The following is a 12,376-nucleotide window of genomic DNA, read 5'->3' on the forward strand; positions in this document are numbered from 1 at the left end:
CCCGGCTAAAAATGAGACTTTTTTTAAACCCGACAAAACTATTAGATATAGCAGGGATTAATAGCCAGGGCTAGAAAAAAATTTATAACACTTGATATATTATAATTTTATGATTACATCTACTATTTATTAAATACTGGCATGTATTTATATATTTTCAAACTCTAATTTACTTCCAAAAAGATTGCAAGGAACTGCTATTAAGTTATGAGTTACATTAAAATAGAGAAAAAGTAAAACTGCTAGAAAATGTTTAAATGAAGACTTAAAAATTTGTAGGTTGTATATAAAAGAAAAACATGAAGGTAGCTAAGAGTTAAAAATTTTTTTGATGTGCAAGAAAAAAAACTGGATTAATTAAAGTTTTTATAGCATGAAGAGACAGGTATAGTAAAAGGATGCAACTTGTTGAATAAGAAGCTAAGAAAGAATGAGTTTTGGTTTATTGTAATAGAGATGATAGTTCGTTTGAACATTGACCATGATGGTATTTGTAGGAAAAAAAAAAGAAATGCAACCTTACAACACTAGGAGAGTGGCTCAAGCTTGGCAGATAAAGCAGGTCTAACTACATTTACAATGTGCGTTTAGAACTTGCCTGAAAGTAAGAGAGTTGTTATTCATCAATGTAGGAATGCTAACATTATTGCAATATGTTTTCGCAGTAAATGGGTTTTGTTGTCTAACAAAAATTGTGGATTTCAAGTCCAGAATTAAAATTCATAAGCCACTGCAACCCTTTGGCTGTTACAGAAGAGAGATCAGATAAAAATCAGCTGCTTGTTTTAAGCAATCAAAAAGTGAAGATTTTTTGTTGAGACAAGAATATAAAGTCGAGTCGTCAGCAAATAGAATCACTTTTAGATGTAAAATTTTCATGAAGATCGATATTGTAGATAAGAAACAGAAGCAAAGATAGAACCATGTGGTAACCTTGAAGTTACTTAAAATAAAGAAGAGTGTAGGCTTTCAAGAATAACTTTAATACTGCAGTTAGAAAAAAATAATTTAATAATCTCAAAAACTTTATATAAAGAAACTAATAACAGAGTGAAGACTAACATTAGGATAGTTAAAGAGGCCAAAGTAACTTTTAAAGTTTTGAAAAATTGGAACCACTTATTTAGTACTTTTAAAAAATTTAGCAAAAATTGAAGAGAGTTCTGGAAAACACTTTTTTAAGACTATGACGGTAGTCTTGACTAAAGCACAAACTGTAGAAAAGTTTAATTGAGAATTACCTTTAGCATTGGAAACCTGAGTGATTTGAATGTTTAAAAATGGGGTAATCTGTTTAACTGGCAGGAAGAGTATGGCCACCTTTTTTACATTAGTTTCTTGGAATAATAAAAAGACATTAGTTCTTAAGAGAGACGTTCTTGTAAAAAAGATGAATAAAAGGATCAATGTTTGATAAAGCAACTGCTCTAGATGGTGAAAATTGTGGAATAGAATAAGGCTTGACTTAAAATTGAAGAGTAGGAATAAAAGTTTCCAAGCTTTTAGTCCAGAAGTACTAAAAGCTTCCGAGATGCGCTTCATGCATACATATTATGGATATAAACATATGTTTGCTGTTTATTTAGATGCTGGCATACAATATCCTTTCATTTTTTTATATAAACTTTAGTACTTACATGGTGAAGTATTTGCAGAAAGAGAAGATGATCAGATGATGATCATCATCATGATTATGATGATGATGATGGTAATGATAATTATGATGATCATGTTGATCATAACAATGTTTATATATGCATATATACACAAAATATAAACATGAATTTTGAATTAAAAAAATATACTATAGTATGTATATGCTTATGCAGCTCCAGTCACAAACCTGGCGCTGGCCTGGCTATATTTTATCAAACCCAGCCCCGGCCCTGGTCAAATATCAACCCCAGTCTCTTACTAGCCACTGCGCCTCGATATAATGCATGATAAAATCTTTCAGTCACAGCAGTTAGTAAGTCAGCCATAGGGCAATAAGATTAGAAACCATATTGACTGTCTGACAGTAAGTTATTTGACTCAAGATGGAATGTGAGAAATTTGTTGATCAAAGACTCAATGACATTACTAATAATAGAAAAAAAGCTATTCGGAAAATAATTGAAGAGGTCAGAATGCTCGCTGTGTCTTTTTTTGATTTCTCTTATTTAAAAGAAAAGTTCTTAGCCTTATCCTCGGGAGAGGTAATAAGATCAGTCTCATGAATGAAAGAATGTTAGACCTACCCTTGTTAATGGCGCTGTTAAAGATTTTTCAAACGTCTCTATAGCCTAACTTCTTAGATAAGATACAAGCTTTAGTAAACTGAGAATAATGGAGCTTAGCATCAGACAGCACCTTTTTACATCAATTTCTTGCAATGATAAATAGCCGTTTGTTATCAAGAAAATTTTCTATTGAAAAAGATTAAAAAACTTTTACAATTAGATATAGCAGCTGCACAAGAAGGTGAAAACCATGGAGTAGAATAAAGCTTGAATTCAAATTGATGAGAAGTAATATAAACTTCCATTCCTGTATAAATCCAGGAGGTTACATAGGAGGTGCATTTATCAGTTTTATCAGTGAAAACCAAAATAATAGGATTTTATTTTACTTTTTTTGCATCAAACTTTAATTGTTTTTGAAATTCATTACTTATATGCCAAAAACTTTATTGTTTAAAATAAAAGCAGTAGGTCATTTTTTTTTCAAATCAGATTTAAAAGGGTGTGGTATTTTTTGTTCTAAATCCATAATTATTATCTTTGTTAATACTAATTACATCATCTGTGTTTATTTTTGGTTTCAAAAAATAAGTGCTTTTCAACAAATTCTTTTTATAAAATGTTGTTGAAATATCAATCCCACATTCAAGAGCATTTTTAGAAAATTCTATTCAATTTATGCAATGTTTCTCCAAATATCCCTCAATGTCTTTTGATACTGAAAAAAAAATCTATTTTTAAAACAATAACTGTACATTATTGCTTATTGTATTCAATAGTGTACATACACACCACTGTTAAATGTACTTCTCTGCAAAACCTTTTAAGTAACATCAAAATAACTTTTGCAAATTGATCAATCATTTTTTAACAAAAATGATACAAATAAAAAACAGTTTCAAAGGTATTTCAGATACTGACTTCCTTTTAAAAAAAAGAAATGTTTGTCACTTTTTGCATGCTTTTATTTTATGATTATTTTTGTACTCACTTTTTAATAATTTCTAAAACCTTAAAACAAATTTATTTAAATCTTAAAACTATTTTATTCAATTTAAATTGTCATGATTTTCCAACCAATCACAACCATGCTTTATTTATTATTTTTCAGACATTCAAAGAAATATTAACATTTCATTCAAATCATTTTATTCAAAAGAACTCGCTATACTCAAAAAAAGTTCATTTACAGTTAATTAACTTTGGAGCTGAAGACTGGCACAAAAACAATGTTGTGTTTATTCTACCGATTAAGAACATTTGATTTATTTTAGTATTCAGTTTTTTTGCTTATTTAATTTTAATTTCAAGCTTTTTTTAATTACTGTTTTTATTGCAAACTAAAGATTGTTATGGGTAATATTAACAATGAAGTCAGGCCTTATTTCAAAGTGTTACTCAGTGCTCAATATACATTTGCAATAAGCTATTTTATGTCTAAAGCAATTTTGGTTAAGCAACTTTTTAATATTTTTTAATTTTAAATTAGTCTAAAAATATCATTTAAGCAGTAAGATAAAAGAAGAAACAAATTTATACTAAATTTTTGAATGACGTTTATGTAATAAAGTTGGTTACAAAAGTTTGAATGACAATTACATTAGATATAAGCACTATTTACAAACAAAATAATTCCAGAAAAAATTAAAAACAAATAAAACATTTTTGCTAAAAAGGTTAGCTTAATAAAATTTTTTTATTAAGCTAACCTTTTTATCAAAATATTTAGTGACAGAAAACAATTTTGTTGATTGTTAACAACAAATTTTTTTGTATACAAGTTAATAAACAAAACATAAAAAAAAAAAAGAAAACCTAAAAAAATATTTACAATAAAAAAAGTGTACTTATTTTTCATTAATCATCTTACGAGCTCAAATATATTCATTAAGAAAACTTTTGATTGCAATAAAAAAAATTTACATGAATTTCTATTTAAAATAAAAAAGTAAAATAATAACATAAAGAAAAAGAAAAGAAAAAAAACTTAAATTCTTTATTAACATGTTACAAAGCTGCATCAAAAATTTGCACAAAATGTATGTTTTTCATAAAAAAATTAAAGCGTAACAATATATTTTTTAATAAATTCTACTTGGAAATCTAAAATACTATCTTGTCATGAAATTGTTGGTAAAGTAATTAGCTAGAGTTCCTATTTTACAATAAGTTATATTTTTTATTTGTTACTCCCTAATTTTTTTTAAAAAGAAATTATTATTAGTTGCAAAGCCACAATTACAAATTTAAGTTATAATTATTAAATAAACTTTTTGCAAATATTTTTTGATAATATGGTAGAGAATCTTTTTGTGAATAAGTTATAATAACATATAAGATATAAACAATAAATAACTTTTTTTTGTTAAATTTTCATTAGCTTAATGGTTATTATTTTCTTTTTGTGAAAAAGTTTAATTCTGTGGGAAATGAAATTTGCTACCATTAAACTTAAAATTACCATTATAAAGATTGAAATATCTTTTCAATTTGTTAGGAATTTTTGTAGTTTATTTTATTTGTTTTAAAGACCTAGTTTTAAGGTTTGAAATATACTTCCTTTAATTTCACAAACTTGTATTGCAATGTTTTGTTGCTTAAATTTAGGTTTTTTTGTTAAGTTGCCTAACTATACTATATTTTGATTTTTAAAAAATGATTTTCATTAATAAACTTTGGTTAAAGTTTTGAAACCATATTGCTGATTTTCACATATAATGTGCATCTTCTTGAATAATTCTTGAATAAAGTTCACAAATTTAGAGCTCTTTTTAATTTTATTTGTATTTTATTTGATTATCTAGTTTAGTGATTTGCGACATTCATTAATTTCTTAAACATGTATTGCAATGTTTTGTAAATTAAATTTGGCTTTTTTTGTTAAGTGGCCATATTACCCCATTTTGGGATTTTTCAAAAATGATTTTCATTAATAAGTTTAGGATAAAGTTTTAAAGCTACATGGCTGATTTTCACATAAAATATGCATCTTAGAAGTAATTCTTGAATGAAATCTATAAGTTTATAAATATTGTTTTCAGCAAATTATTGAAAAAAATAACTGAAAAATATTTCATTAAATGGTTAAAATATACAAATCTTACGCAATTCATCTGTTAAAACTGATTTTTTTTTGCTGTTTTCCTTTATTCCAATTCCAGCTTTATTCTTGCAATATACCAAGACTGTATAGTTTTTATAAGGATCAAGCCCATTAATGTTGACATTGTAGTTTCCAATCTTATAGCTGTATTTATTAACTGAAATTAATTATAACTCATACATAACTTTAGAATAATGAAACAAAAAAAGTAATATCATCATACTCAATACATTCTGTTTTTACTATCTGTGATCTGTTTTCAATATCTAAACAAAATAATTGACTGTCATGTATCCCCCACTTTATCACCGAGATATCATTCCAACTGATACTGATTGCCGAAGAATTAATGTAACCAATATAAGAAATTTCTGCACTTTCTTCTGGTACTAAAACAATTTGTTTAGTAAATAGTAAAAACAATGACAATAAAAAGAATAATAATTATAAAAGTAATAATGATAATAACAATAATATCATTAATCATAATGATAATAATAATAAAAATAACTATTACAATAATATAAAATATTGCAACATAATGTGAACAATTCGCACCAACATAGAAACATTTAACAAATTTTTTTAAACCACCCCCCTAAGGCTCCACTACACTCGATAAGGCTCCACTATACGAGGCTACTATTTTTCATTTCAAATTATAAAGTAGTTCAATAGAAACAATTAGTTAAAAAAAAATTATAAAAATTCTCATAAAATAATAATATCTATTTCCAATTTTGGAAATAAATATTAAACTAAATAGAATTATTATAAAAAATTTGAGTAAAACTTAAAAATTTGCTAAGGAGTTAAAATATCAATATCAAAGTTATTTATAAGTAAAAAAGTTTTTATTTGTCCTAAATATCAATAATCTTATCGATAATAAATATTCTTACAATTTATCAACCTAATATATTTTTATTTTTATATAAGTTAAACAAACACTAATGACAATAATATTATAAAGTAGTTTGCGCTGTAAAAGCTTTAAGTTGTAAACTACTAATTTTTAGTCAAAAAAAAAAAGAAAAAACAAATCTATATACACAAATGACAAAAAACCTCATAAAAATACCTCAACAAACAATTAAAAGCTCTCTTGCACAATAATTTTATTAAGAGCAACTTTATGTTTAAGAATTTGTTACCACTAAAGTGCATTTTAAAAAGATTTTTAAAATTTTCAAAAAGACCTAATGTTTATTAAATTGATGTAAAAAACAAAAATTACACTTTTCATTTTCACAAAAAGTTGAATAAAACAATGAAAGTTGGTGTAGTTGGTAAGTAAAATAATTATAAAAACTGGGAATGATAAATCATCTGGGAATCTTTTTGTTATCCTCTTAGTAATGATTTTGAGGCTGATGACGTTTGTCTCTTCTAAAATTTGAATATGGATTAATTTATAGAAGTTTCAAACATAATTTATTGTGAATAAAAATCTTTTAGAATTAGGGAGGCTTTTCCTTCAAGTCTTACTCTGCGATTTCTAATCACAAACATTTTTTTCATCTTTTTTACCAAAACAACTTTCTTAAAAAGGTCTTTTTATCAGTGTAAGAATTTAATGCAAATTGTCTATTGTAATCTTATCTATCGCTAAATCTTGTATTTATCTAAGATAAGGTTTTAGAGACTTTTAGAAAATTTTTAATAGTGTCATTATTAAGGCAAGTTTTACATAACATCTTCCATGCATAGCTAATATTATTGTCACTTCCAAGAATAAGACAGGACCATGTGCTCAAAACTTTTTCTTTATTTTTGTCTCTTGAATTTTATGACCACACTTTTCCTGCCATCAGAGAGAAAAGGTTTAATCAATTGTTAAAAATAGTATTAAGAATATTAAGCTTATAATTTTATGCTTAAAAGTTGAAGAAATTTAAGATATTTTAACCAACTTTTTGTGTATATATATTTACTTTATAAAGTGCTTCCAAAAATATGTAACTTTTAATTTTAAGTGAATAAAAGTGAAAAGCTTCAGGTTTAGAAATATCACAAACTCAAAAAGGATATTAATAAGAATAACTTTCATAAATTTTTTGTGATATTTATAATATACTAAATTACTAAGTCTTTCCTTTAAGTTAGTTTTAACTTTTAAGTTCAAGTTCTTCTAACCAAAATCTGATTAAAATTTAAAATATAATCAAAATATTTAACTTACAACATTACAAAAATTAGACTATTTTATATTTGACTTACATCCATCTAACGTTGTATTAAGCATAGATGTTAGAACACCACAACCAATTTTTGTGCATGCTGTAATTGTGCAATTATAAGTTGTATTGAAATTCAGGTTGGTCACTATTGCATAAAATGTATTATTGTCAACTGTGTACAAATAATTTAACTTGTTGTTACATGAGTATTTATAAGCAACAATTGTTCCGTTTGTCTTTGAATATTCAACTTTATCCCATGACAACAGTAAAGATGAAAAATTGACAGGTTTAACTGCAAAATTGAGAGGAGGTCCACTTGGAACTGAAATAATAAAAATCAAAATTCAAATGTAAAAAATAAAAAAAAAATAAAAATTAAAAAATCTTTTCTCAATAATTTTCCTTTAAATTTTCCACTTTCATAAACACTTTCAGTACTATTAATAAATAATATCGATAATAATAAAAGCTTTCAGAAAAAACTAAGAAAAAAAAAGCAGCGGTATCATATAATGGAGCTAGATAAAAGGAGCTAGATTAAATCTAGTGCAAAATTTAAAAATTCTTTCAAAGAAGCACTTAATTAAAACTAATTGAAAAAAGTAAACAATGATTATTGCTGCTCAAAATAATTCTTTAATTGAATATAAAACATGACTTAATAAAATGTCAAGTATGTTTATAAAAGGAATAAATTTTTTGCATTTAAAAACTACCTCATGTCTTTCTGTTAAAACTGTCAAATGTTTTTGTTATTAAAAAAACAGCTTGAAAACGACTAAAAAAGTTTAAGATCATTCCAGAAAGATCTAACAAGAAATTTCTAATAATTCAGTATAGTTTCAAGTTATTCTAGAAAGTTCAAAAAAAATCTGTTTATACCAAGATCTTTTTCCATTTCTGGAAATTCCAGAAAGAGTTGCAAATTCCAAAAAGAGTTCTAGAACATTTTAGAAATAAAAATTTGTAGAACTTTAAAAAAGAAATCTCATATGTTGAATCTTTAATTCAATTCTTTATCACCTGATTTTCTTCCCAACTAAACCCAATAAACAAATTTTCTCTTTATAAAAAACACCAACTTTGATTCTTTGAGCACTTTTTGAAGTAGGTAGTTTTTGTAGATTTAGTAGTGGGCCCTAGAAAATTTTTTTTTGACTTTAAAGCGTAAAAATGCCATTACCATTTTTACCATTTTTCTATCCGGGTAGAAGCTTAATAAAATTTTTTCAGTTTTCATCACAGCCAGACAAAAGAAAAGAATTACGTCTTTTTAACTGAGCCAAAAAGTTAAACTTAACATCTTATTTCAGAGTAAAGTCAGGAGAAAAAGATTAACTTATTCTTTGTCAAATTGACAATATAATTCAGTTACATTTATTTAATAAAACAATTTTTATAAAACTGTTGAATAAACTAGTACTTTCATATTTACCATAAACAAGGAATATTTAAATTTGTACAATTAAATTAAAAAATTAATTTTTTTTTAGAATTTGCATTCTTTTCATTTCATTTTTCACAGAGTTGAAAAACAATTCAAAAAAATATCTTTAGTTAAATTTTTTTAAATTTAAAAAAATTATTAAAAAAATTATGATTACTTTATTATTTGTTTTAAAATAAACATTATTAAGTAAAATAATTTTTCATATGACCAACCTTATTAAAAGAACTATATTTGACAAATTTGGATTTATCAAAATTAATACTTCATCTAAAGGTCGAGTTCTCAAATGGGTGTAGTCCATTGCAAAATTACTAAAATCTCATTCGAAATTGACCTGAGAAAATATAGCATTAAAAACAACTTAAAGAATATTGTAAATACTATTTAAAGTGTGATAAGTCTACTGGAGGTTCATTCCATTTAGGATCATTACGCTTTTAATACCAGTTCAAGAATAATAATTTTCAATGTTAATAATTTTTTGTATTCCCCTCAATATCATAAACAATATTTTTTGTTCACTACACACAATATTCATGATTTGCTGACGAATTCTTGCATTCGGTATAATATAATTTGACATTGACTTCCTTAAGAAAAAAATTACTAATCATCTATCAAACAATAACTACTATCTAATTTATCTAAATTTTGAATCATTGGATGATATAAATTTTGGATACACAAGTTGTCATCTACACTGATTGAGTATTCCTAAAACCTGATCATACATTTTTTATTTTTTGCATATGAAATACTTCCAGAAAAAAAAAAAGTCAAACTTTTTTGATGGATATATATTATTCATGTAAATCCATTATTAATGGTAAATTTAAAGAAATTATTAAAGTAAAAGCTTTGATCAATAATTTAATTCAAGCTTACATGAAAAATATTATTTTTTAATGAGTATTATTAAATTTGGCATTTTTCAATAAATTTTTCAATTAATGATTAAAATTAAGAATTTAATGCTATAATTGAAGGATGAATGTTTTAGCATTTTTTTGACAATTTGTCAAAATAAATTTGATAAAAAAGTGAAAATTTAATTACTATTGTTACAAATTTTTTTGTAGAAATGATTATTTTGTCTATAATATGAGAGGAATAAATTCAATTTTTGACATGGAACATAAAACTTTAAATCTATTTAATAGTTTAAAAAAAAAACACTTTAACAAAATCATAACTATTTTAAGTCAAAACATAGGCAGAAAGCAAACACTGCACCTCCAGTTGCGAAGCAGAGGCCATTGGAGGCAACCTCCAAATTCATAATCTCTAGCAGCCGCGATCAACAGCTACTAATTATAAAAACCAAAATGTTTATATAACTGTCATATATTGATAAATTTTAAAACAAAGTTTAAAAGGAAACCATTATGTTAAAGAAAACGTTATAAAAATGATTAAAAAAATAACTTTTGATGTGACATTTTGTAAAAGTAACATGAGATTAGAGGACTTTAATTTTCAAAGTAAAGTTTTTAAATAACTATTAAACCACATAAACCACAATATTTCCAATAAAATATTGGAAAATAATTTACACAAAATCACAACTTTTTTTAGTGAGAAAATCACTGTAAGTCAAAACTAACTAATAATATTACATATTTTTAAAATGCTAATAAACAAAAAGAAAACAAAAAAACAATATGGTAAATAATAAAATAAAAGTAATTTGCTTCTAATGATAGAACAAAATAAAAACTTACTTCCGACTAAAGTGTTATTAAACACACAAGATTCTAAACCACAACCAATTTTAGTACATGCTGCAACACAGCAATTATAATATAAATCTGGATTAAGATTACTAATGAAAGCATTAAATGTAGTGTTGCTAACTGTTTTTGAAATAGTAACTTGAGTGTTATTACATGAATAAACAAACATTATTATAAATCCATTTTGCTTTGAATACTCAACATTATCCCATGACAAAAACAAAGCTGTAAAGTTGACTGTTGCGAGAGTAAAATTACGGGGGCAACCAGTGGGAACTAAATAACAACAAGAAAAAAAAATGATTATAAACATTCTTCAAATAAAAAGTAAAAATAAACTACCAATAAAGACAACAACATAGAATTAAACAACACAACTGAAAATCTTTCCATTATTCCAAAAACACATTGATAAAAAAAAAGTAGATAGAAAAGTCATGAGACAGCAAGATTTGCTGCATTGCAAATCTTGCTGTCTTGTGGCATGCTTGCATAGTCTGCGTACTCTATGTTACATATAGTAACCTTTTTTTTATTTCTATTTGTTATCCAATGCTCAAACTTTCTCCAGGTAAAGCTACAGTTAAACGGTTTAAAATAATTCTACTTTTTTGCTTGTTGCGCTCTTGTCAGTGGAGGCTTTTTAAATATTAGGAATATTTAAAAAGCCTCCCCATGCCAAATCCTTAGTTGATGTAGCAGCACTCCATTGTAGCAGCAGGCTATAAAATAGTTAATGCAGCAACACTCCTGTGTAGCAGCAGGCTATAAGATAGTTGATGTAACAGCACTCCCTTGTAGCAACAGGCTTTAAGATAGTCTACGTATATACTGAAGCCAATAAATATTTCTTATGTTTAAAAAGTCTCCACTTTAAGCAAGTCTCCACACAAGAGCGCAACAAGCAAAAAAATACAACTATTTTAGGCCGCTTAACTGTAGCTTTACCATTTCTCCATTGTTTCAGCTTCAGTTTAAGCTTCTACTTCAATTCTTAAATTGTTTCTTTTAGATTTGTGGATATGTTTATCAAAGTCATTAATTTGTTGCAGAAATGTTTTCATTGCAGATTCTGAACTAATTCTAATTGAAATGTGTGTTTTGTTATTATATTTAACTGAAATATTTGACATTGGTGTTGGAGTAATTGATTAAAGCTGTGCAGTTGATGATATAGTCAATGCTGACTGTGATGCTAGCTCTAGTGCTGGATCTTCAAATTATAATGCTATTTTTAATTTTGATAAGTAAATATTAGATTTATTAAAAGGAAATAACCCTGTTTTTTTAAACGCACTAACTGTGTAAGTTATGGTGAAACACCAGACACTTTCAAATAAAACTTTTAATAAACTTGGAAAATTAGATCTACTAACATTTTTGCATTTTGATGATTTGTAATATGATTTGAAAACATTTTTCCATGTAAGTTTAAAGTGACATATTCCAACGTCCAGTGGCTGAAAATTATGACTTAAATTAGCTGGTAGGCAGACCAATTGAATGTTGTTTTCTTTACATATTTGAAGAACTTTTAATGAAACTACTGTGTACTGAGTACTGTGACTACCTAATACAAGAATATGATCTCTGCCAATTGCTTTAGCTGGTGGTATGAACAGCCGTTTCAACCATTCAATAAATTTCAATTTTTCTACCCATCCTGAATCAGATCTTGTATATAC

The 12,376-nt window shown here is 25.8% G+C and overlaps 1 protein-coding gene across 1 annotated transcript in view; it reads right to left on the minus strand.

Moving 5' to 3' along the window:
* Nucleotides 1-12,376, minus strand: part of LOC105846263 (phosphatidylinositol phosphatase PTPRQ) — a 173,623-nt gene that overhangs the window by 52,005 nt on the left and 109,242 nt on the right. Inside the window, exons 6-9 of the mRNA XM_065810927.1 lie at nucleotides 10,680-10,967; nucleotides 7,546-7,830; nucleotides 5,549-5,714; nucleotides 5,327-5,469 (exon numbers count right to left, since the gene is read on the minus strand). Of these exons, the coding sequence (XP_065666999.1) occupies nucleotides 5,327-5,469; nucleotides 5,549-5,714; nucleotides 7,546-7,830; nucleotides 10,680-10,860 (775 nt within the window). The 5' untranslated portion in view covers nucleotides 10,861-10,967. The remainder of the gene's footprint in view (nucleotides 1-5,326; nucleotides 5,470-5,548; nucleotides 5,715-7,545; nucleotides 7,831-10,679; nucleotides 10,968-12,376) is intronic.

This window comes from Hydra vulgaris, chromosome 11 (assembly GCF_038396675.1).
Source record: "Hydra vulgaris chromosome 11, alternate assembly HydraT2T_AEP".
NCBI classification, from domain to species: Eukaryota; Metazoa; Cnidaria; class Hydrozoa; order Anthoathecata; family Hydridae; genus Hydra; species Hydra vulgaris.